Genomic DNA, 26,192 nt, shown 5'->3' with positions numbered 1-26,192 from the left:
CCTGGGAGCAGCAGAGGGGACAGAACCAAGGTGCCTGGGAAAGATTTGCTCCCAGGTTGTGGAACCAGCTGGGATCAGCAGGGTGCAGTCAGGAAGCCACTTATTTTTTCTCTAAACTGCCTTTTTTCGCCAACTTTGTGGGCAGTTCCTTCCAGCCCCTGAGTGAGATCTCAGCAGATCCCACAGCTTTTCAGCTTATCTTGGGTGGAAAAAAAAAAAAAAAAATCCAGCTGGGCTGACCTGGAAACTCTGACTTCTGGTCCAGTCGAAAAGCTCTTCCCCCCTCAGTCTGGGCCTGTTTTTTATACACTGGGTGAAAAAGGAAATGTGCTTGTTACTCTTCTCTGTCCCTTTGTTCCTGTCCCCCATCACCTACTAGCTGCTGCTTTGCAAGGGGGCTGTGAGGGTGGAGGGAGATGGGTAATTGACCGGGAAGGTCTTCTGTGAGTGCGGCAGGCCTCAGGTGACCATGACTGTGACTGTGACTGTGACCGGGGCAGGTATACAACCACAGATTCTTCCTCCTCGGGAGAGGCACTTAGGTGAAGCCTTCAGAGTCTGCCATCTCTAGGGCCGTTTTACCCACTTGGGGGTGCCTCCCCCAGCTTTCTGCTTACCATCTTGCAAGTACATGTGGGCCATGGACCAGCACACATCACCTGTCAGAAATGGAGAGCTTAGGCTCACCCTCACCTGTTGAATAGGAACCTACATGTTAACAAGAGCCCGGGTGATGTGATGCTCAGTCAAGTTCGAGGAGCTCTGCTTCCAGCCACCCCCGGCCCCTAACTCCAGCAGCATCCCTCTTTGCTGGTCCACCTTGCGCCTCCAGACAGACTTCACCCTGTACGTTTTTAGGCTCCCCAAGTCCAGCCCCCTTCCACCCATCTACACCTGGAAAACACGTATAGGAGAGGAAAAAAAAAACCTTCCTCCCCCCATATTAGGTTCTCTGTCTGGGGCCCTGGAAATTCGACTAACAAGAGAAATTAACAAGAGAAATCAAGTTTATTAATGTATGTATCTGGGGGTGGTAAGTTGTGGAACAGCAAATATATGAGAGAGCCAATGGTAAATGAGGGCTGGTTTTAGCAAAGTTTGTTATGTAGATTCCTCAGGTGCTGCTAAGGGTCTAGCATTATTATCTCCAGTGATTAACTTCTGTCCTTGACAGAGAGGGGAAAGGACATCGTTACAAATGTACTTCTGCTTTTAGGCAAGTAGGGGAAGGGCAGGGAGCTTTTGTTGTAACTATTTCTTCTCAGTTGCCTTGAGCTCAAAATAATCCTTATTTTTAAAGATTATACTCCATTTATAGTTATAGCATATTGGCTATATTCCCTGTGCTGTGCAATATATCCTTGTAGTTTATTTTATACATAATAGTTTGTACCTCTTAATCTCCTACCCCTATCTTGTCCCCACCCCCTGCTTCCCTCTCCCCACTTGTGACTTGTATAGTTTATTCTCTATAGCTGTGAGTCTACTTCTTTTTGTTATATTCCTAGTTTGTTGTATTTTTTTAGATTCCACATATAAGTGATACCACACTGTATTTGTCTTTCTGTGTTTGACTTATTTCACTTAGCATAATACCCTCCAGGTCCATCCATGTTGTTGCACATGGCAGAATTTCATTCCTTTTATGGCTGAGTAGTATTCCATTCTCTGTGTGTGTGTGTGTGTGTGTGTGTGTGTGTATTTATCTATCTATCTATATACCATATTTTCTTTATCCATTCAACTGTTGATGAATGCAGGTTGCTTCTATATCTTGGCAGTTGTAAATAATGCTGCTATGAATATTAGGGTTCATGTATCTTTTTGAATTAGTGTTTTTGTTTTTTCTGGATATTGCCCTGGAGTGGAATTGCTGGGTCCTATGATAGTTTTAGTTTTTTGAGAAACTGCCATCCTGTTTTCCACAGTGGATGTACCAGTTTACATTCCTACCAACAGTGTATGAGGGTTCCCTTTTCTTCTCATCCTCACCAAAATTTATTTCTGTCCTTTTTGATGATGGCCATTCTGACAGGTGTGAGGTCATATCTCATTGTGATTTTTTTTTAAGATTTTTTTTGATGTGGACCATTTTTTAAAAGTCTTTTATTGACTTTGTTACACTGTTGCTTCTGTTTATGCCTTGGTGCCTTGGTCCCTTGGCCACAAGGCACGCGGGATCCCAGCTCTCTGCCCAGGGATCGAACCCACACTCCCTGCACTGGAAGGCAAAGTCCCAACCACTGGACTGCCAGGGAACCTTCACTGTGGTTTTTTGATTTGCATTTCCCTGATGATTAGCAGTGTTGAGCATCTTTTCATGTGCTTGTTGGCCATCTGCATTTCCTTTTTGGAAAAATGTCTATTCAGTTCTCCTGCCCATTTTTTAATGAGGTTGTTTGGGTTTTTTTTTTTTTGATGATGAGATGCATGAGCTGTTTATATATGTTGAATATTAACCCCTTATTGGTCATATCATTTGCAAATATTTTCTCCCATTCAGTAGGTGTCTTTTTGTTTTGTAGATTGTTTCCTTTGCTGTGCAGAAACTTTTTTTTGTTTAATTAGGTCCCATTTGTTTACTTTTGCTTTTATTTCCTTTGCTTTAGGAGACAGATCCAAAAAAATATTGCTATGACTTATGTCAAAGAGCATTCTGCCTATGTTTTCCTCTAGGAGTTTTATGGTTTCCAGTCTTACATTTAGGTCTTTAATCCATTTTGAGTTTATTTTTGTATATGGTGTTAGAGAATGTTCTAATTTCATTCGTTTACATGTAACTGTTTAGTTTTCCCAGAACCACTTTTTTTTTTTAAATTTATTTATTTTTTTTAATTTATTTTATTTTTTTTTTTTGCGGTATGCGGGCCTCTCACTGTTGTGGCCTCTCCCGTTGTGGAGCACAGGCTCCGGACGCGCAGGCCTAGCGGCCATGGCTCACGGGCTTAGTTGCTCCGCGGCATGTGGGATCTTCCCGGACCAGGGCACGAACCCGTGTCTCCTGCATCGGCAGGCGGATTCTCAACCACTGCACCACCAGGGAAGCCCCCAGAACCACTTATTGAAGAGACTGTCTTTTCTCCATTGTATATTCTTGCCTCCTTTGTCATAGATTAATTTACCATAAGTGCATAGGTTTATTTCTGGGCTCTCTGTTCTTTTCCATTGATCTATGTGTCTGTTTTTGTGCCAGTACCATACTGCTTTGATTACTGTAGCTTTTTAGTATAGTCTGAAGTCAGGGAGTGTGATTCCTCCAGTTGTTTTCTTTCTCAAGATTGTTGTGGCTACTTGGGATCTTTTGTGTTTCCATACAAATTTTAAAATTATTTGTTCTCGTTCTGTGAAAAATGCCATTGGTATTTTGATAGGGATTGCACTGAATCTGTAGATTGCCTTGGGTAGTATGTTCATTTTAACAGTATTAATTCTTCCAATCCATGAACATGGCATAGCTTTCCATCTGTTTGTGTCATCTTCAATTTCTTTTATCAGTGTCTTACAGTTTTCCAAATATAGGTCTTTTCCCTCCTTAGGTAAATTTATTCCTAGATATTTTATTCTTTTTGATGCAACTGTAAATGGAGTTGTTTTCTTAATTTCTCTTTCTGATAGTTCATTTTTAGTGTATCAAAATGCAACAGATTTCTGTATGTTAATTTTGTATCATGCAATTTTACCGAATTCATTGATAAATTCTAGTAGTTTTTTGGTAGTGTCTTTAAGATTTTCTATATTGTCTGCAAACAGTAACAGTTTAACTCCTTCCTTTCCAATTTGAATTCCTTTTATCTTTTTTTTTTTTTACATGCTTTCCTCTGCCCTTCCTCTCAGCTCTGCTGCCTGGTGGAATCGCCCTTAAGCAGAGCCTCTTCCTTTTAGCATTCCCCACTGTTACACCAGTGACAAGGGAAAAGGCAGAGTGTGGGTATCAAATCTTCTAGTGGATTTGGTGGTAGGAAGATAGGGAAATGTCTGAATTCCATTTTCCAGTGAAGTATGAAATGTGGTCGTTAGTTATAACTGGGCCTGTGGAGGGTGCGGCATGAACAGCAAAAACTCATGCTCCCTCATGTTCCCCTTTCATATTATACAGCTACCCAGGCAGGAACTACAGTTCCCAGACTCCCCTGCTTCCAGGTGGGACCATGTGACTAGTTCTTGCTAATTGACTATGAGTAGAAGCAATTAGTCCTAATTGGCATTTCCTGGCTAAAGAGGTTAAGAAATAGGTACATCTTTCCCCATTTTCTCTCTCTTGCACACAAGCTGTTGTGTGGGTGCAGAGAACTCCAAAGCTCTAGGAGGGTGGAGGCCCAAGATGAAAGGCACCTGGATTCCTGAAAGCCACCTGCCCTGGACTTTTGTGCACAAGAAATAAACTTTTAGTTTTCAAGCCGCTGAAAATTTGGGGTTTGATTGTTCCAACAGGTAGCATTACCCTAACTAACCCAGGTGTAGTAGGTTTGCGAAGCAGTATGAAATATGTGTCTTCGTGAGTGGGCAGAGAGGGAGCAGATGCTACCAATGGTGCAGCCCACCACCTTAAGAGCCTCGCTGTCCTGGGCAGGACACTGGACAAGGATGAACACCTCAGATGTAGCTCTATAGCCAGATATGGGCCAAGGAGGGGCAGAGCTGCACGACAGTGGCTGCAGGTCAAAAGACTACTCCTATATGCCCCAGTACCCTGTACAACCTGTACAAAATATTTAATAAGCAGAAACCTCAATTGAGTTGGGAGACCAGAAGGGGGAGCTCTTACACCCTGCAACAAAATAGAGCCCAACAGGAAGAGGAAAGACTCTTCTTTGCTGGCAAGGACTCAGCTAACGAAATGCCATGGACTCTGTTTACTACAGCCCTCCCACCTTACTTTTCCTCTCTATAAAAAGCGATCGTCTTCCCTTGCAGTACAGAAATTTCCACATGGCTCACCATGTTTGTAGACCCTGAACTACAATCCTCTGCTGATCCCAGATAAACCCATCTTTGCTGGAGAAATACCTGGCAGCCTATTTTATTTGTTTTAGGTCAACAAACCCTAAGAGGAGGGTGCCCTGAAAAATGACTGAAATTGGACTACCCGCCACACGTTCACCAAAGGAGTATAAAACGGCTGTGACTCATATTCCAGAAATACGGGTGTGCCAGCAACATCACACATTTTTGCTTTCTTTAAAATCAAATTTAGTCTGCAAGCCTCCATCCTGCCAAGCTGGTGGAAAGTCAGTTCCAGGCATCACTGGTGCTCTGCCCTCTCCCTAGTATTGCATTGTATCCAGGAGGCCAACATGGTGTTTCCAAGCAAGGGAAGGCCTATCATCTTTGATTCAGGATGATCAGCACAGATATCCTTAAGGGAGCACAGGGATCCTCTGAAGTCCTGCTATATTCTCTGAGCATTTTTAAAAATAGGACCAGGTCCACTAACTACCTAGGAAGTCACTGACCTCAGGAATCTCCCTCTACCTCTTTCTGCTGCCCAGGACCCAGTCTTTCTCCCCTGACACCTGTCTCCTGGAAAACTCATACTTCTGAAAAATAAAAGCCAGAAAGGTGGGTTAGGTATGGATGGCTTCTGTTTTCTAATCCAGCAACATAAACCTCCCTGGCAGCAAAGGGTGAGGGGTCTGAAATTCAGGGAGAACCAAACACAAATGAATATTTTGGTTTCAGCATCAATCTCTTAGGGCTATTTTGAGGATGAGAAGAGAGAAAGCATGTAAAGCAGCCAGCATAGAGCCTGGTGTGGAGCAAGTTCTCCATTATTACATGTCTGTCCTCCACCTTCCATGTCCCTTAATCTCACCATCACAAAAACAAGTTAAGTGAAAGTGTCAGGCAAGTCCTAGAAAAACTTTAAATTTCTCTCCAGTTAGTTGCTGTCTTCACCAAGTAAGAGGTGTCACCACTCAATAAATGATGTCACTGCCATAGTCCAAGCATAGATATTGGGCTTAGTTTATAAACACTGACACAGCTGAGGATCTCTGTGGCAGCCATGAGAATGCATCACTCACCTCCATCTGCGGGGATTCTAATCCCGGCCAATGAGGGGATGTGACAAGGATATGAAGGTGGGCCTATTGCTGGGGGTGTGGCATCCTCTGAAGGTGACTTTGACTTGGGAACTCCCTGACAGCCATGCTGGTCCTTCCTCAGACTGCAGGGCAATCTTAGAAGGTTTCACCCAGCCTTTGTTCCTTTCCTCTCTCCTTCACTAAGCAGCAGACCTGTATTGCGCTCTGAAGCCAGGCTCTCCCAGCCTCTTCTGGCTCCCTCCCTGTTTTCTCTCACAGATGTTTCCTCTAATAAATTTCTTGCTCATTTCATCTTGTCTTGTACCTTGCTTCTCAGAGGACTCAGCCTAACATGTTCTCCCCATTCAGTATATCCACTTTCTTTTCATAAGTGTATCATTTATCTAGATAACAGATATTAATTAAATGCACTTGTTATATTTAAATTATGAAATGCAGTATATAAGGACAAATGTTTTAGATATAACTGTTAAGATTTCTTCTTACCTTAAAGTGTTAACTCTTGTTTCAACTGCGCTTTAACATTTCTTTTTGATGAATTTGGCACCTGCTACTATTTAGTCTGAGCTTTAAAATCTCAAGTGGCTGTTGAGTTTCCTCATGGCTCTTAACCCTCCGTAGAAACTCAGAACTAATTAAAAACAAAAAGTCAATGGCATTAAAAATATATATCTAATATATATAATAAAAATATAAATAATAAATAGATAATAAAATATAAATATATATTGCATATATGCAATACAAAGACGTTCGAAGTATTTGGAAGATACAGGAAGAGAACTACCCATGATGCCATCATTCTATCACAATAGCTGCCATTTTTAGGGGCCCCATGTCCCTACCACCACCTCCTGCTCTCTCCAGGGCCACCTCTTCTCTAGAGGGTCATCCACAGAGCTGCCTGTGTTCAGCATGGGCCCCAGGTTCTCAGCCCTGGAGGCACATCAGAATCATCTCTGGAGCTTTTAAAAATGACCCAGGCCCAGGGCTTTCCTGGTGGTGCAGTGGTTAAGAATCTGCCTCCCAATGCAGGGGACACGGGTTCGATCCCTGGTCCGGGAGGGATCGGACCATGCAGCGGAGCAACTAAGCCCGTGTGCCACAGCTACTGAAGCCTGTGTGCCTAGAGCCCATGCTCCGCAACAAGAGAAGCCACTGCAATGAGAAGCCCACGCGCAGCAACAAAGACCCAATGCAGCCAAAAAAAATAATAAATTAAAAAAAAAAAAAGACCCAGACCCAGCCTTTAGCTGGATCTCATTAAGCTGAATCTTTCCTTCCTCCTTTTTGGAGTCTAGGCACAGAATAAAATAGATTGGATTCCTCGATGTATATACCACTTACCATCACTAGTGCACTCAGAGTACCTTTCTTTTCATCATTTTTATTACTCTCTTTATTATCTGACCTCTTCCTCACTGATTTCCACTCTTTTTCCCTCCTGCTAAGGGTACCCCAGGGATTTTAGATATGTTATTAAATGTGCTTGTATTCTTATAAATATATAGGGTTGTTTGGTATATGTGTTTTTAATGTACATTTGTAGGTTGTTTCTTATCTGTTCCCCCCAATACTATGTTTTAAGGTTCTGTCTTTATTGACATATGAATACTAGCTCCTGGCTTCTCATTCCTGCAGTGTCCCTCATACCTTACTTTCCATTCTTGTAGGGATGAACACCCACGTAGCCCTCATCTGTCCTCCAGCCCTGGCAGCTCTGCACTGAGCATCCTCGTGTATGTCCCCCTGTGGGCCTGTGTGAGAGTTCCTCTGGCAGAAGTGTTCTAGTATCCTCAGCTGATTCTGATGTACAGCCAGGGCTGAGGACCACTGCCATCCTTCAACACGTTTTCTGATCTTTTAAGGTTTCCTTCACACTCCTCTCCCATGGGACTGACTCCTCCCCAGCTGAAATCTGAGATATTCAGGCTATGCCTTTTACCCCATAAAAACTCTCCCTTCAGGATCTCAGAAATGCTAAAGTAGCAGTGGTGAATCACATCTTAACTGTGACCCTGTATTTGTTTCCTGTTATCGCTGTAACAAAGTACCCACAATCTCAGTGACTTAAAACAACACAAATCTCTTTTCTTAAATTCTGGAGGTCAGAAGTTCTAAAATTTAGGTGTCAGCTGAACTGTGTTCCTTTTGCATACTCGGGGAGAATCCATTTCCTTGCCTTTTCCAGCTCCTAAGAGGCTGCCTGCATTCCTTGGCTGGAGGTCGTTTGGCTTGTGTCACTCCAACCTTTGCCTCTGGCATCACATGTCCTACTGTGGATGGGACCCTCCTGCCTTCCACTTCCAAGGATCCTTGTGATTACATCAGGCCCACCTGAATAATCCAGGATAATCTTCGCAGTTTAAGATCCTTAACTTAGTCACACTTGCAACTGTGAGTTTATACATTTTGTCATGTAAAGTAACATACCCATGGGTTCCAGGGATTAGGACTTGGATATCTTGGGTGGGTGGGGAAATTATTCTGCCTACAATATGACCATTGAATTTTTAAAATTTAAACTTTAGTTTCTTAAAAATAAAAAGTAACCTATGCTTTATTTGTGTTACAAACAATGCAGAGATATATAAGGAACAAGGTGATGGCTCAGCCCACTCTTCCCTGATAACTCCTGTCCATAAACTAATAAAAATTCAACTCAAACCTTTCATCCGTGTTCATCTTCACACATACATTTGTGTTGTGGTGTTGTATGGTGGTTGTTTTACAGAACCAAGGTCATACATGTTAATCCATAACTTCTTTGTCTTAATGTATCATGGAGTCCCTCCAGATTAATCCATGGGGAGCTCACTCATCATGTTTATTAAATATTCCACAGGATGAGCAAATTGTAATCCATTCAGCTCTTACCTCATTGAGAGATATTCAGATGGTTTTCCAACTTCCACCTCTTCAAACCAAGCTTCAAAATGTGTCCTTTGGGGAAAAAAAAAAAATGTGTCCTTTGGTTTGTGTGTACCAGTGCTCTTATTTCTGAAGGTTGCCTGAAGTGGAATATGGCCTCCAAAGATATGTGCCTTTTTTTCTTTTTGTCTGCGTTGGGTCTTCGTTGCTGCGCGCGGGCTTTCTCTAGCTGCAGCAAGTGGGGGCTACTCTTCGTTGTGGTGCGCGGGCTTCTCATTGTGGTGGCTTCTCTTGTTGCGGAGCACGGGCTCTAGGCACGTGGGCCTCAGTAGTTGTGGCGCATGGGCCTAGTTGCTCCATGGCGTGTGGGATCTTCCCGGACCAGGGATCGAACCAGCATCCCCTGCATTGACAGGTGGATTCTTAACCAATGTGCCACTAGGGAAGTCCCTGATATGTGCCTTTTTAGTAGATAATGTCAGATTGTTGTCCAAAAGGTTTAGTAACTTACACTTTTATCATCAAGAAATGAGCATGCCCTCTTAACCGCAAAACCGCCTCCAGCCAGAGTAAAATAGTGTTGCTGTTTATGGTTTAAGTTAATTTGATGTGTGAAAAAGAATATGCTGTTAATGTTTTAATTCACATCTCTGCAATGAACACAGGGTTCAGGGTGCTTTTTTCATGTCCATTGACTACTTACATTTCCTCTTCTGCAAATTACCCTCTTGCCTATGATTTATTTTATTATTTTAAAATAAACTTTATTTTGGGGGCTTCCCTGGTGGTGCAGTGGTTGAGAGTCCGCCTGCCGATGCAGGGGACACGGGTTCGTGCCCTGGTCTGGGAAGATCCCACATGTTGCGGAGCGGCCGGGCCCGTGAGCCATGGCTGCTGAACCTGTGCATCCGGAGCCTGTGCTCGGCAACGGGAGAGGCCACAACAGTGAGAGGCCCGCGTACCGCACACACACACACACACACACATACACACACACGAAATAAAATAAAATAAACTTTATTTTTAAGAACAGTTTTAGATTTACAGAAAAATTGTGAAGACAGTGCAGATTTCCCACAGAGCTGTGCTCAGTTTCCCCTACTAATAACATCTTACATTACTTTGGTACATTTGTTACAATCAATGGACTAATACTGATACATTATTATTAATTGAAGAGTTTTTTCAGATGTCCTTAGTTTTTTACCTAATGTGCCTTTTCTGTGCCAGGATCCCATCCAGGCACCACATTACATTTAGTTGTTTCATCTCCTTTGGCTCCTCTTGGCTTTGATAGCTTCTCAGACACTCCTTATTTTTAACGACCTTGACAGTTTTGAATAATGCTGGTCAGGCATTGTGTATAGTATGTCCCTATCTGGGACTTGAATGATCTTTTTCTCATGACTAGACTGGCGTTAGGATCCAAACTATCAACATGACTAATCACATTGATGTTGGCCTTGAGCACCTGGCTGAGGTAGTGTTCGTCAGATTCTCCCCTGCAAAGTTATTCTTTCCCCCCTTTTTCCATACTGGACTCTTTGGAAGGAAGTTACTACGTGCAACTCACACCTAAGGAGTGGACCGTTATGCTCCTTCTCCTTTAGGATAAAGTATCTACATAAATTTGGAATTCTTCTGTATGAGAGATTTGTCTGTTTCCCTCATTTAATTGTTTACTCATTCATTTATATGTATATATATCCATTTGGATGCATCGATATTTATTTTATATTTTGGGTTATAATCCAATACTATCTTCCTTATTTTCGTGTTCAAATTGTTCCAGCTTTGACCATTTCAGATGGCTCCCATGACCCTTTGACATATCCCCATCAATATGGTTTTTGTTTTTTTGAGCACATCCTTACTTTCTGGCACTTCAAGGTGCTCCAGGTTCTTCTTGTATCCTAGAATCAGCTTGCCCTATCCTAGAATCAGCCTTTTCTCCAAGGAGTCCTAGTTTCTCTTATGAGAGGATGGTATTAGAAACCAGGTCTGGGTACAAGATTGCTCATTGCTAGCAGAGTGTTATTGCTTCCACGTCCTCTCAGCTGACAGAACAAGGAAATATATGTGAGCTTACCAGTATATCTATACATACCTATAAATATTTCTGTATGAACATGAATTAATTCCTATATCTGCAACTCTAATCCTTTACCACCAAGAGGAATAGTCTAGCCTCTTTCCCATACTTATTTGTAAATGCCCACTCCAAGGGTGAGAAGCCTGGCTCCCTCCATCCACCAATATTTACTTAATTGTTTATTTCTAGTACACATGTATAGCAGTATCAGAATTATTTACCTGTACCCTGAAGGGAAAAAAAATGCATCAAACAGAGTACAGTTTTATGTTATGGCTTCTGGGTACCCTGTCTTGCTCAAATTGTTTTTCTTCATTCCAAGGTTAAAAGCTGTTCTTCTGAATTTCTCTGCCATTACATATTAAGGAAGAGTGCCTGGGTTTAAATAAGAGATAGAAATGCTGAAGAATAACAGAGGGCATGGGGGATAGTGACTTGGGGCTGAGAAGCATTTTGTCTCTGAATTGCAAGTGGTCCATCACCTGGGCTTTCTAGGATGAGCTGTGAGTAAAGGTTTTCATGGGGTCCCTTCAGACACTAGTTCTAGGAGCAAGGAGCTGTATGGCTTGAATTTGGTGAAGTAAAACCAGGCCCCAGGGTTGTTTCCTGAGCTCATCCATCCCACCCTGTATCCTTTTGTCTGTCTCCTTCCTAGACTTAAAGGTGAGGGCCAGGTCTGGCTTGTTGATCCTTGATTCCTCAATGCCTGGCATGATGCCTTGTGGGCAAGCAGGTAAGGGGGAAGGGAGGGAGGAAAGAAAGAGTGTGCGTTATTTTCCACTAACTCTAAAGTTCCGCATTAAGTTCTCTGTTCCGCTGTGGGCCCTGGCGGCTAACCTCATTGAACCCCCTCACAGGCTCCCTCACCTTCTGGTCGCCCACTGGGGCTGGCTAACGGATACACTGTCAGGGGATTGGAGGTTGGGAGGAAACGGAGGTGGGAGTATTTATTGCTCTCACTACGCACCTTCTGGGCAGTCCTGGCAGCAGTACCTTCTTCTACGTTCACAGCTCCTGTCCAGCAGCCCCTCTCCCAGGACGCCAGCTTTCACCTGGACGCCACCACCTCTTCCCCTGCCTCTGCAGGTCAGGTGGGCGAGCGGCTTCCCCCTGTGGGCAGCTGCTGTGGGCACCAACGTCTCTTACTACTTCTGGGAAGCTACGCACACCTCTGTAAATGGTCACTTCACTAAAAAGCCTTTTGAAAACCGCAGCTGAGTGTACTCTCTGTTTCCTGCCTGGACTCTGACAGGTCCTTAAAGAGAAGAAAGTAGGGAAAGAAGCAACAGGAGCCTGGAAGGATGAGGGGGCTTCTCAGAAGCCCTTATACAACCCTGGGAGGAACAAGTCTTGTTGTTCCCTGTACTCACCCACTGAGGGGGAAAAGGACTTAGAGAAAGCACTGTGTGAGGCCCACTACACGACGGCCGGCCTGAGTCACCCCAGCTATCCCGTGGTTAGTGGCTCTCCTCTCTGTGCCCCTCAGTGCTTGGTTCTCTCTAGATAGGAATCCTTGATAAGGTGGGATTATAATTTACTACTTTATAGGCCTGTCTCCCACACTGGACTGGAAACTTCTCAAAGGCAAAGATTTGGGTTTTGGCCATTTCTGGATCCTGCAGTTTCTCTCACAGGCTGCCAGGCACAGAGGAAGCCCTTGAATGGATTCATGTGAAGAAGGAATGAAGGTTTCTCCCACAAATGAACCCACAGGCCAACCTTTCTAAGATCCACCCCCTTCCGAGGTGTTGAAACTACGTCAGAATCCCGTAGCCAGGCCCTGAAGGCTAAAAAGTACTTGACACTGATGATGCCGGAAGGTGACTAAGCTGCTGATTCAAGAAAACCAACTTCCTCTTCCAAGACGGTTGCCTCATCTATTCTCAAGTTGTTTTGGCCAGACACATCCTGGCCTCATGCTTGCCTGCCACCTTTGCCTGCTTTTTTTTTTTTTTTTTTTTTTTTTTTTTTGCGGTAGGCGGGCCTCTCACTGTTGCGGCCTCTCCCGTTGCGGAGCACAGGCTCCGGACGCGCAGGCTCAGCGGCCATGGCTCACGGGCCCAGCCGCTCCGCGGCACGTGGGATCTTCCCGGACCGGGGCGCGAACCCGTGTCCCCTGCATCGGCAGGCAGACTCCCAACCACTGCGCCACCAGGGAAGCCCCTGCCTGCTTTTTCAAGGGCTGCCAGTTTCACTCAAACAGCTTTCTCGTTCTTGTACCCTTTTGTTCTGTTGCTGTCTCAGATGTTATCCTAATGGTCCGTTCTAACCCCTTCACACTTGGATCAGGAAACCCTCACCACACAAAGCCAACCTTGTGGACCACATCCTCCCATCCCCAAACCAGGATACAGTCATTTGAAACCTGGGGTGTCCCAGGAAACCTGGGATAAATACTCATCCTATCTATAGAACCAACACTAAACCTTGATCCATTTTTAATGTAAGTGGTCTTAATAACCACAAACATATGGTTTGTGGGGGAGAAAAACAGTGAGCAAAGCTTAACTGTTTTGTTGACTAATTGACTGTAGTTTCCATAGGCATGGTGACCATTTTCCTGTAATTTTCTAACGCAGTGTTTTTTTTTTAATTTTAATTTTATTGGCGTATAGTTGATTTACAATGTTGTGTTAGTTTCAGTTGTACAGCAAAGTGATTCAGTTATGCATATACATATATTCATTCTTTTTTAGTTTCTTTTCTCTTATAGGTTATCACAGAATATTGAGTTCTCTGTGCTGTACAGTAGGTCCTTGTTGGTTATCTATCTTTATATAGTAGTGTGTGTGTATTCCTCCCAAGCTCCTGATTTATCCCTCCCCTCTATTGCAGTGTTAATTTCAAATGTTCCATTACTGGAAACCTTTTTCCTGCTGAATGTTACGATTCATGTTATTGTATGGTTTTCAATAAAAGCAGTTCTTTATGTGTATATTAAAGTGTGACATTTTGTACACCACTGTAAGATTGTTTTCATCTAAAATCACAGCTCAGCCCTTGGAGTCACCCTAGCCTAGGTACCAAATAGTGAATGAAGAAGACTCCAGAAGATTCCAGCCATTTGGGTCTTCCCAAATGGAGCAAAAACAAAGCATCTCACCAAGCCCTGCCTGAATTTCTGACCTACAAATTCATGAGTGTTAAAAAAAAAAAAAAAAAAAAAAAAGATTGTTTTCTGAAAAAATAAATAAATAAATCACAAACTGGAGTAAAATTCTTCTCAGGCCATTTTCCTTAGTGTATGCAAATGCAGTTGTCACTGAAGTTTTAGTAGAAGAAAAGGGGTATTTTCCCTCCAGAACCTTCCAGACTGGAAATTTCAGACCTGCTGCTGCTTAGTGATCCCCATTCCACTAAGAGCAGAAGTTATTCCAGCCACACAGGGTCATGACCATGCCCCTGGGGGAGCTCTCTACAGTGCAAAGAGAAAGATGACCTGCTGGGAGTGGTTCTGAGTGGTGGACCAGTTGCTTCTGGAGCAGTGAATGCTGGATTTCAGACACCCTGTCTGGCATCCTGACTCCAGGGCTCTTCCTGTTACTGACACATTGTCTGAAGCGCACCTAAAGCCTTTGACAATTACAGCACAGTGTTGGTCTCGCCTCCGCTGTGAGGAGCTCCTGGAAAGGTACTTCTCATTGACAACAGCTCCTGGCACTGTGCTTCCTCTTAGCAGGTACTCAGCAGACAAACACTTGCCTGCGAGGATGATGAGCAGACTCAGGCAACCAATCCATCGCAGGCCAGGCTTCCCCAAGGCCTCCTGCGAGGCAGTGAGGTCACCAGTACATTCCTTGGAAATGCCTAAGGCCCATCTGGAATGCCCCTCTGGCCTCTCCTAGCCCTTGTAAATTCAGTTTCTTTGGAACTCCCTCCTCTCCCAGCCACCCCAAACACCTCCTTGAATTTAATCTGAGGCATTTGTGAACAGGGTGTTTCTCTCCATCTCGGCTGTAGAGCACAATATCTGGCATTTAAACTGATAAATCTGGCTGGCAGGTTGGTGAATGAATGAGTTGAATCTGGACTAACAGGAGGGTGAGCAGGTGGGTAGGTGAATAAAATAATGAACTGTCACCAGGCATGCCTTGGAATGGCACCCACCAGAGGACAGAGATTCCTACTTTTTCAAGACACCAGTGGGATTCCATTGACTCCACAGCATGAAATTTTTTCAAAATCCATTTTTAAAATGTGTTACTTAGAAACTAGAATATTTATGAACATGTCATCAAAGTATGGCAAGACACTTATAAAGGTAACTCTACCGTTTGGTACATACAAACATTCATTTATACCTAGCTGCTAGGTAATAAATTTTTGAAATGTTCAACGTTTTTCATTCACCACCTGTATTAGCGGGCCATTACTTCCCTCAGCTGAAAGCAAAATGTGCTTGCTATCACCATCAATATTCTTTAACCCTGAACTTGAAGGAAGCTTTTAAAGAAAAAGGGCTTTGAGAGCTTTAAGATCCTATCCAGAGTTTCTCAACCTTACCTGTGTGATTCAGTTACCTGGGGAGACTTTTAAAAATCTCGATGTCCAGGCTGCACACCTTAAATCTATTACATTAGAATCTCTGGAGATGGGACCCAGGCATCAGTACTTTTTTCTTTTTCTTTAAAACATTAAAAAAAAAATATTTTTTTCTTTTTTCTTTTGGTGTGTGTGTGTGTGTGTGGTTTGCTTGTGTTTTTTACCTTTATGGTTTGGCATCCATGTTTTTAAAGCTTCCCTAAGTGATTCCCATGTGCAGCCAAGGCTTTAAAGCACGTGCAGCTGAGACTAATGAAAAAGACTTACTGTGCAGACATGAGGGTTTTGCGTTCCCTGTAACAGTCAGATCTGTAACCAGCCGGTGTCCTCATTCTGACCCCTCCCCATCATCCCTCTTCCTTTTTACACTTACTTCTGTCTTGGCGGTCATGAATTACTCACGGGCTGTGTTCATGAGGATCCAAGTTCAGGTGAACTATGCTATCATTTCATGAAAGCTGTACTTTTCCACTCATGAACTTTGGACTAAACTTCTGTGCCTTGAGGGAGTTTTAGGGTCTGAGAAAAGCAGATGGTTTAGATAAATCCTTAGGAGGTTGCAAATCACCCTGAGCTAGAGCTGGCCCTTCCCCCAAATCACAGGAATGTTGAGACATGACAGCTCTATGGCCACCCCACCCTCTGTCAGTGAACATGCTCCCCCCATACTTTTGTACTCTCATCGTTGCCCCAGTCAAAACTCCAACCACATTTCCACTGGGGAGTCAATTTCTCTCCCTACTGCAGTAGCTTTGAAAAAGCGCTTGCCTTCAGCCCTAACTAGTCTTGGTTTCTGCTTTGACTGTTTCATTTCTGGGCAAGGTCATGTCACAAAATCATTTGGAAAAACAGTGTCTGGGGATGCCCACCCCAAAAGTATCTTTTCCTGGGATTTGGCGGTAGTGGGATATGGAGTAGCACACTGGAGGGCAGATCTCACCATTCATCTCCGTTCCCATCTGTTCATCCTTCCGGTGCCCTCTAACCTGGCGGGGCTCTGTGGTGGGTTGAACCAAAATACTTTCACACACCAGTGGATTGCAGTTATGTATTCAGTTTTCTATGTTCTTGAATAACACGGACCATGGAAAGGGGGAGAGAAACGCTGGAAGAGCTGCCGGGCTGGATACCTGACTCTACTAAAGTCTTGGGTTCCTACACTTCACAGAATCATTTTCCTACAGGAAAACCGGCTCCTACAGGGATAGCATGGGTTGCAGGGGTCACAGGGGCTGCAGGGATCACAGGGGTTGCAGGGAGACGTGCAAGGGTAGCGGGGAGACTCGATCTGTACACAACTGCCGAGCCCGTAGGAGTACGTCACGTCCTTCTCGTCTACACACGGGGGCAAGCTGAACTCTTTGCAGATGTTCATGTAGCTGTACTTTTTCGATCCCAGGCAGTCGTATCTGTTCTCGCGCTCAGCTGACACGCACACCTTTCCGTCTTTCACTCGCACCTTGACTTGATCGGGTTCAAAGCCGCATACGTTCACTGATCCTAAAATGTTACTGCTACAGCAAGAGGAGTCTAGAGTTCTATTTGTTGTTCTTCTCAATCTGGAATTTAGATAAAGGAAAGGGTGGGAGGAAGAAGCTCAGACCATTGAACTCAGACACAGCTTGACAAGCAATATTTTTACCTCTTAAAAAAAACAAACAGCAAAAGTAATAAGCACTCGTCATTGTGAAAAGTCAAACTTTACAGAAGCATTTAGAAGTAAAAAATGAGAGTCCTCCCATGTAAATCACACTCCCTCACAGGTAAAGCCCTGTTAACAACAGATGGGTGCTTGGCCTTCCAGATCTTTCTCTTGTATTTATTTTTAATTTTCTTTTTTTTCTTTTTCCTTCCAGTTTTATTGAGATATAATTGACATACAGCACTGTGTGAATTTGAGGTGTACAGAATAATGATTTGACAACATACATCATGAAATGATTATCACGATATGTTTAGTGAACATCCATTATCTCATATGGATACAAAATTAAATAGAAAAAAGTATATTTTTCTTTGTGATGAGAACTCTTAGGATTTACTCTTAACAACTTTCATATATAACCTACAGCACTGTTACTTAATCATGTTGTATATTATATCCCTAGTACTTATTTATCCTGTAACTGCAAGTTTGTACCTTTTGACCATCTTTATCCAATCCCCCCCACCCCAACCCACTGCTCTGATAACCACAAATCTCATCTCTTTTTCTATGAGTTTGTTTGGTTGGTGGGCTCGGTTTTTCTGAAGTACAATTGACCTATAATACTATGTTAGTTCCTGGTGCACAACATAGTGATTTGACATTTCTATGCATTACAAAATGATCACCACATTCTCTTGCATTTAAACCTCAGCTCCTCCTCTTATTAGTTATGGAACTTTGGGCAGGCTCCTTAAACCTCTCTGTGCCTCAGTTTCCTCATCTGTAAAATTGGGACAATAATAGTAACCCATTTCTAGGGGTTTCATGAGACTTAAATTAGTTAACGAATGAAAAGAATCTATACTAGTGCTTGCCACATAGTTAGGATGCTAGGCTTTTGTTTGTTGTGTGTTTTTTCTTTTTCTTTCTTTTTTTTTCCCCAACAGTGTGCCATGGAAAGTGCTAAGCCATTAGAGGCACTGTTTCATTTGACCCTCACAAGAACCCTGTCATGCAGGTGTAATTGTCACCATTTTGTAGATGGGGAGATGGTGAAGGTGGTGAATGGCAGAGCCTAAATTCAAATCCAGGCTTGTTTAATGCCTATGTCATGATTTTAACCATCAGTCAGACTGAGCTCTTGGCATGAATACCTCAGCAGCCTGGCATCAGCCCTGCGTGCTCTGGCCCTGCTCAGGAACCACTTTCTTTCTAATTGCCTGATCCTTCCAAAGACAACCGAATGCTCTGAAATGCTCTTCTTTTTATCCCTTAACTTTTTAAAAAAAAATCTGTGTTCTAAGACTCACTCCTGGCAAATCTTCTTGTATCTCTTGGCCTCCAAAGGGAGGTATTGGCATGTATGCTTTCTAGAAGCTCTTCTGGTTTGAGGAGTCTGGACTGTGATTGGGTGATTGGTTAGAGATACTTTTTTTTTTTTTGCGGTGCGTGGACCTCTCACCGCTGTGGCCTCTCCCCCTGCGGAGCACAGGCTCCGGACGCGCAGGCCCAGAGGCCGTGGCTCATGGGCCCAGCTGCTCCGTGGCACGCGGGATCCTCCCAGACCGGGGCGAGAATCCGCGCCCCCTGCATCGGCAGGCGGACCCTCAACCACTGCGCCACCAGGGAAACCCCAGAGATACATTTTTAATTCTTACCTTTTTTGCTGAATTTTTAAATACACTTACTTCTTTTTGTTACTTAAGTTATACAAGTTCATTGTAAAAAACTCAGAAAATACAGATAAACAAAAAGGGAATTTTTTTTAACATACCCATAAGCCCTGTTGCCTTCTATAGGAGACGGATCTGGGAACCAGATCTACAAGCCAAAGCTGGCTCCCAGATCTATCTCCTCCTCTTACAATATGAGTCTTGAAGTATAAGTTCGTTGTTTCTGTTTTGTTTTGTTTTTGTTTTTGCTTAGATTCTCCCTCTTCCTCTATTCATGTCACTCCAGCCCCGTCCCCACTGCAGCAGCTGAACAGGGGTCTCACAAATGTGGGTCTTCAGGAAATTGCCCCAAAGTCTTGGCTAGACCAGGTTTCTTCTTTTTGCTTCTAGGCCAGGGGTTATCAGTGGGGATGTGGGGGTTTAGGAGAAATTGCAGGAGCCTCATTTTACTCATCAGATTTAACTCTGAAGTTGTAACCTGACTCCCGCCTGGCAAAGTACCTGCCACCCCACATGCGATTTTCCTTGGTTCTGTGGGGTTCTGGGCAAAGAGAGATGGCCTGCTCAACTAGTTATCACCAGGGAGGAACTTAGTCATAGTAAACAGACGCAAGTCAGCCTCTTTGGTTGGTGGCAGAAGGCTCTTCGGAAAGCTGGGGAAAAGCAAGTGGGCAGTGCCATCTGTCTGCCACTCTGGGCTGTCACCTCTTCTCCCAGCTGAAGCTGAATTTCACTTGAATGTATGACCAAGCTCCTGAATGCGGTACTGCCCGCAGCAAAGGTGAGGGATATGGCCAGCCATCTTCACAAAGATATGAATCAGGTTCACCTGGCTGACCAAAAAGTAATGAGGGTGGTGAGAATGCCTATCTCTACTCTGAACCAAAGGGAGGCTGGCCTTCCTCTAGTCTCCTTGGAGTACTTTACTTTTTCTCCTAATTTAGACCCCTCCAAAGACCCATTAAGCTCAACTGTTCCTTTCCAACGCATCTTTCCCTCTCTCTTCTTTCTTCTCCTTCTTCCCATTTCCTGCCTTGTCTCTCTCCTCCTGACTTTGGGTTGATACTGAAGAAGGGTATCATCGGGAGCAGAGTGGCACGACAGAGGTGCATCTGAACACCTGCAGGGCTTGTTCAATTACAGGTGTCTGGGCCCCACCCCCAGACTTTCTGATTCAGCCAGTCTGGGGAGGAGCCAAGAATTTGCATTTCTAACAAGTTCCAGGTGATGCTAGCTGCTGGGCCTGGTCGGGAGATCACTCAGGACCACTAGCCAGGTAAAACCTGGCTTCAAGTCCCAGCTGTCCCATTTCCTGATGATCACGAACATTGCCCTGACTCTGGTTCATCATCTATAAGATGGCCACGGTGTTACAAGGATCAGATGAAGTGTTAGGCACTTGGTTTTCACTCGATAAAGGGTAAATTTCTTTAACAGGCTGTGCCAGGCTCCACTTTACACAGACTTCCCTGAAATTCAAGGCTTTAAGCAACCAGGCCCCGAGTCCTGTGTCCTTAAACACTAAGGTCAAATAATGGACATGCATTTGGCCTGGATGGGCAGCAACTCCTACTCTTGCCACGCCGAGACCTCTGCGTACAAAGAGATTGTGATGAGAGGGGACCAAGGGGCCCAACTCGCTTCCAGCTCTGCAGGGACACAGAAAGAAACAGCAAACTCTCCTCTCAGCGGCAAAGCCAACCAGCCACCAGCCGTAAAGTAAGTAAAGCCATAAAGCCCCCGGCGTTCTCTCTGCCAGCGTCCCAAGGTGTGACTGTGCCCTGATCTTTGGGTCAAAGGATGGGGGATGGAAAGGTTCCCTGAGGGCTTAAGACCCAGGAAGGCACCGGCTAAACCACAAAGAATGCAACCCTGAGGGCTAACAGTCATCAGCCTCCCTCAGTGAGAGTGATTGAGTGAAAACTTCATACTCGGAGCGTGAGGGGTAAACAAGAAACCAGAGGGCGGGGGTTTGAAGTTTTCAGAAGATGGTGCCCTTTGTGGGGGGCTTTTCAAGGGAACTTCTCGAGCCGCAGGCTGCCCACGGATACTTGAATGAGCAGATAGAAGCACAGTCTCAGGATGACTTTCCAAGCAGCAGCAAAGGGCCCAGGGTTGAGCCCAGTGTGTTCCTAGGCACAGCTGCAAATCAAGGTTCATGTGCCCGCAAGGACTAAAGCCAGGTGTCAGAGCCACTCTCCTGCTCGGGCTCGGTAATTAGATAATAAACTCGTAAGGGCAGGATTGAGGAGGGGCTGACTTTGCTTCTGGCACTTGAGTACAGAAGACAGGAAGCCCACGAAATGTGGAGGTGAGTCAGGTGCAAACTTACACCAGGCTGGTCGCATGGCTTCTTACAAAGGAAACCAAATTCAGTCACTTCAGTCTCTCTCAATCCAGAAGAGGAAGGAAGAATCGGAAAAGGTGAGTGCTTGGGGTGCAAAAGGAAATTGGGGGAGGAAAAAAGAATATCAAAGAAGCTAAAGAAATGAAAGTACTTACTTGGGTTTCTACTAATGAAGATACTGCCAAGGTGTCTTTTGAAGCAACTGCTCAGTAAACAATGAAAAGGAATTGGTTTCTGTACCCAGTCAAAAACCGCACCCCACACACATACAGGTGCACGTGTATCAATCAAATAACACACGCTCAGGAAGGCTCAAATGACTCTTGAGGGGAATTATATGGTTAGCCAAAGCTTCTTGCCCATTATTAAAGGAGCGCCCAGAGACAGAGCACCGTGGACTCACACAGAAAGACAATTCCAGTGGGGCCATGGCAACTATAGACCAGGGAATCTTACTTCCCCACTGGGCAAAGAATCTTCTGGATAACACAGCCTGGCATCTGAAAGCACATGTCATAACCTAACCAAACTGCTGTCTTTCTCTTTAAGGGGTTAAAGGTCATGTGAATACGATTTCTACATTCTAAAAGCCTTGGACAAAGTTTCACACCAAAGATTGTTTTTTAAAAAATTGAATCAACATGATTATTTCTGGATCTATTTAGTCATGGACTGGGAGCTGAGAGAGAAGAAAAAAGAGGCATTTCACTGAAAAAAATATTAAGGTAGGAGTCCTCTGGGATTGGAGCTGGATCAGGGTTTAACATTTTCATCCATATTCAGAAAATTGAATATTTAGGTTTGCAGGTAGTACTAAGCTTTTCAGGTTAGTGAAATGTCAAGCTGTCAGAAATAGAGCATAGGAGTGTTTTCCCAAGGTGGTACGAATAGGAAGAAAAGTGTCTGGGGAGAGATGCAAAAGGGCAAGCCTGAGGTCACTTCTGAAATGGACTCTGGATGATCAGTTCAGAGATCCAGGAAGACAACAGCAGCTTCATACACTGCCACAAGCAACAGAAAAAAAATTAGCAAAAAATCCAAGCATTGTCAGGAAAAGTATGACAAACCAGAGAAAACAGTACCTCTCGTAAAAACCACACTGCTGAGAATTAAGCCTGAAGTTGTGTCCACTGCAGGTCATTGAGACTTCCAGAGTAGGCAGAGGGCACCCAGATGGTGAAGAACTCACCTGGAGAGTCCGGAGAATACGGACAACCAGTAGACAAAGGCTGAGTAGACTTGGATCAAGGGTATTCGAGTATTCAGAGGCACAGGGAAGTGGACACACCTGCTCACAAGTAACCCTTCATTTAGAGCAAGTACTTAGAAAAAGAACCCCTGACTCACACTGCATGAAATTTATATAACTTGATACGCTAAGGAGTAAAAATTAAAACTGGTTCAAATTGAGTGTAGATAAGTTTATTGCCAATAGTTCCCTCTCAGACTATTGAGGGAGGCCCATTCCTGACCTTTGGTGACTGATGACCTGGACAATAATTGCCCTACTGCCCTTACCAGGGAAACCACTATCACAGTTGTCAAGGGCCTCATTCTCTCTCTCTCTCTCCATCCATCCATCCATCAATCATCTACTTCCTATCTATCTATTTATCTATCTAATCTATTTATCTGTCATCTAATCTATTAATCTATCGTTGGGGTAGGAAGGATGTTGTTGAAGGACACAAACTGGCAGTGAGTAGTAAGTCGTGGAGCTCTAATGCATGGTACAGTGAATATAGACAACAAATATTGTATTACAATCATTAAAGTGGTTAAGAGACTAGAACTTAATTATTCCAACCACTAAAAAGGAATGATAATTATGTAACACAATAAAGGTTCTAATTATCGCTACAATGGTAATTGTATTACAATATATAAATGTATCAAATTAACATTGTATACCCTAAATTTACACAATGTTATGTGTCACATAGATTTCAATACAAAAGATCATCTATTTGTGTCCTTCTTTTATTTTATTTATTTATTTATTTTTGCGGTACGCAGGCCTCTCACTGTTGTGGCCTCTCCTTTTGCAGAGCACAGGCTCCGGACGCGCAGGCTGAGCGGCCATGGCTCACGGACCTAGCTGCTCCGCGGCATGCGGGATCCTCCCGGACCGGGGCACGAACCCGTGTCCTCTGCAGTGGCAGGCGGACTCTCAACCACTGCGCCACCAGGGAAGCCCTGTGTCCTTCTTTTAAAAAATAGTAGCATATTAAGTAGTTTTTCTGCACCTTGCTTTTTTCACTTACTATGACAATACTTAAAATGCTTCATCAGTCCTTTTTACATTTACATATCATCCCAATGTATGGATGTACCATACTTTATTTAACCAGGGGACAGTGTTTTCAACCATTTTTTTTCATCGTAGTAACAGACTAAATGGTATATGTAGACAGAAAAAGAAAGCTTTCTCAGGCAAAAAATAAAATGTGATCAAACTCCCAAAATTTTAAAGTGCATTTAAAATTATCCAGTTCTATTAAAACCTTTTCAACTCTATTCTGAAAACTGCAGCTCTCAGTTCTGTAGTTTATTTGCACAATCTTTGCTACAGTTGAAGGGGGAGGCAGACAATAAACCCAATTCCAGATGAATTTTAAGTCATCAAGAGTTGGGGAGTAGGAGAAAGGATTTCCTACAAAACCATATAAATGCCTCTATTGTTCAATTTGCTCCCTTGCTCTTAAAGCCTCTGGCAAACATTAAGGATTTGATCAATTATTATTACTTCTCCCAAAGTCATTTCTGTAAGCTGAAATATACTCAAATCACTTTACTCAACCAGAAAAAATGTTTATTTTGCTGCTTCCAATAGCTTTTTAATGACACCCCCTGTTTCTTTCTCTCATTAAAGCCACATTATTTATCACGTTGGCACTCCTGCTATAAGCCGAAAACAACCTTGCCAATCGACATCATTACACTGTCTTCTGAGAACCTTACAATTCCCATCATGGACCCATTTACTCTTCTTTTTTTAAATCTTTGTCAAGTCACCAGAGTCATTATCTTGAACCCATTTCATCTTTGCTCAAGTATCGATTGTCACACTTTCCCCCCCTTTTTCTAACTTAGGAGGCTAATTTACCAACTATACAAATCTTAGGAAGTTCTCTTACTTGGCAAGCTCTCTCTTTTCATCTTCCACAGCTCTAATGGCTTTCCTCTCCAAACTTCTGAGAGACGGGCGAAGACAGTAACGCTTGACATCACATGGGCAACATGGGTAGAGATCACACAGGCCGCAGGACTGTGATCTCTTTGAATAGCACAGGCAGTACGGGTACGGGTGCAAGTCACAGCAGCAATACGGGTGTATGTACAAGTCACACAGGCATCGTGTGCTGAGTTCGTCGATGCATTTCAACTGCCTTAGTTCTCTGTCCACCTTCTTTATGTCCCTTCTAACACTGTCCAGAAGACAACTCAGTGCAGCCATTACAGTCACACCTTATTGTTCTGTGAGTACCTTTGGGAAATGGCACTCGCAGGAGAAAAATTGTTCCAAGCTCTTCTCAGAAGTTTCTTTTAAAAATAAATGAGGCACACATGATTCACTTACTTTAAAGCTTGGGTTCTATGACCTCACCACACTCTAAGTATGTCATAGTCTTTTGGTTACCGTGAGAACTGTGCACAGTCATGGTCTCCAGAGACCCTCCTTAGAGTTACAAAGCTGCTCTCAGAACCATATAAGATTTCATTCACCTTGAGTTGGGATGGGCCCCCCAAGTAATCACAGCTCTTTGGGGTTTATTGGGCTAAATTGAAATGTTCTTGACTTGTGTGGGTCCTGTGGACTAGTCACAACTGTGAAGATCTCGGTGGGGGTGCGGGGGGCGGATGGAAGGAGCTGCCTGGCTCCTTTCTTTATGCCCTTCTCCCTCTAGCCTTGACATCTAGCCTTGCCCCTATACTACAGGATTCATTCTGTCCCCTTTTCCCTTTATAGGTGGAATATAAAGAGCTTTCCCATGGTTCTCCTTACCAAGCCATCCTCAAGTCAGCCTTTGTCCTTGACCTTCTGAGCCCCAAGTCTCTGAGTCCTGCCCATTCTTTATAAGCTGGCATCCTGGCTGTCCTGGAACCTCAGTTCTCCAGTGGTTGGGGTCCTGCTCTTAAGCTACCATCTCTCAGTGCTCAGGGTCCTGTCCTCAATGACCACCTCTGGTCTTACGTCCAAGACGCCAGATGACTTATCCCCAAGTGTTTCCCAGGTGTTGGTCCTTGATACTCATAGCCAACTGCCTGAAGTTGCTTGAAGCCAAATGTCTGAAACCCTCGCTTGGGCCAGTTTTCTATGCTCTCAGCTGGATCAACACGCTGGACCTGGGGCTCAGCCTCAGCCTTGGCTCGGGTACTTTGCTCCTCTGGGCCTTTCCCCTCAAACTGCTCTCTGCCTCTCGAATCCCCTTTTAGTGGACTAAGGCATAGGGTACTTGAGGACAAGTGGTTGGGTGTGACACTGGAGAGGGAGACAAGGGCCAGGTTTAAAGGGACTTGTGGCCAGCTAAAGAGTTTTAACTTTATTTTGAACACAATGAAGGATCACTGGTTTTCGTTTCTGTTGAGAGAAGTTGAAAGGTAGTCCAGCAGCCACATGGAAGGTGCAGTTCAAGGGGAAAACAGTACCAGTGTCTTCTGCTGGAAGGCAAGAGACAGCCAAATTCTGGACTGGGGACCATGGTCATAGGAGTGGCAAGAAGGAAGCCAATGGGCTCTCCTCCCCGCCACATCCACTCAGGCCCCACCCAATCCACTCTCCATGTTGTAGCTGGAGTGATGTTGATATATAAATTTGCTACCCCTCAACCCTACCCCCCACAAAGTCTTCAGAGTCTCTCTGCCCTCTTAGAAGAAGGTCCAACACCCTTACAAGGTGCTGAACAATAAGGCCTCTGCCTGCATCTCCTCTCCTCTCTCATCACTGTGCCTGTAATTCATTACACTTGAGCCA

The 26,192-nt window shown here is 44.0% G+C and overlaps 1 protein-coding gene and 1 long non-coding RNA gene across 2 annotated transcripts in view; one reads left to right on the top strand and one right to left on the bottom strand.

Moving 5' to 3' along the window:
- LOC131743858 (uncharacterized) overlaps positions 1-13,938 on the top strand; it is a 64,104-nt gene extending 50,166 nt beyond the window's left edge. Inside the window, exons 3-4 of the long non-coding RNA XR_010837600.1 lie at positions 11,663-11,740; positions 12,019-13,938. This is a non-coding gene — a long non-coding RNA (uncharacterized lncRNA). The remainder of the gene's footprint in view (positions 1-11,662; positions 11,741-12,018) is intronic.
- A 2,773-nt stretch (positions 13,939-16,711) lies between these two features.
- Positions 16,712-24,674, bottom strand: ODF1 (outer dense fiber of sperm tails 1). The gene is made up of 2 exons (XM_059042836.1): positions 24,355-24,674; positions 16,712-17,108 (listed from the first exon to the last, which is right to left on the bottom strand). Exons 1-2 carry the CDS (start codon positions 24,672-24,674, stop codon positions 16,712-16,714), a joined length of 717 nt encoding a protein of 238 aa, XP_058898819.1.
- Positions 24,675-26,192: the final 1,518 nt, after the last annotated feature.

Source organism: Kogia breviceps, chromosome 17 (assembly GCF_026419965.1).
Source record: "Kogia breviceps isolate mKogBre1 chromosome 17, mKogBre1 haplotype 1, whole genome shotgun sequence".
NCBI classification, from domain to species: domain Eukaryota; kingdom Metazoa; phylum Chordata; class Mammalia; order Artiodactyla; family Physeteridae; genus Kogia; species Kogia breviceps.
Note: the sequence above shows the minus strand (reverse complement) of the source record. Positions and strands in the feature narration are given on the sequence as shown.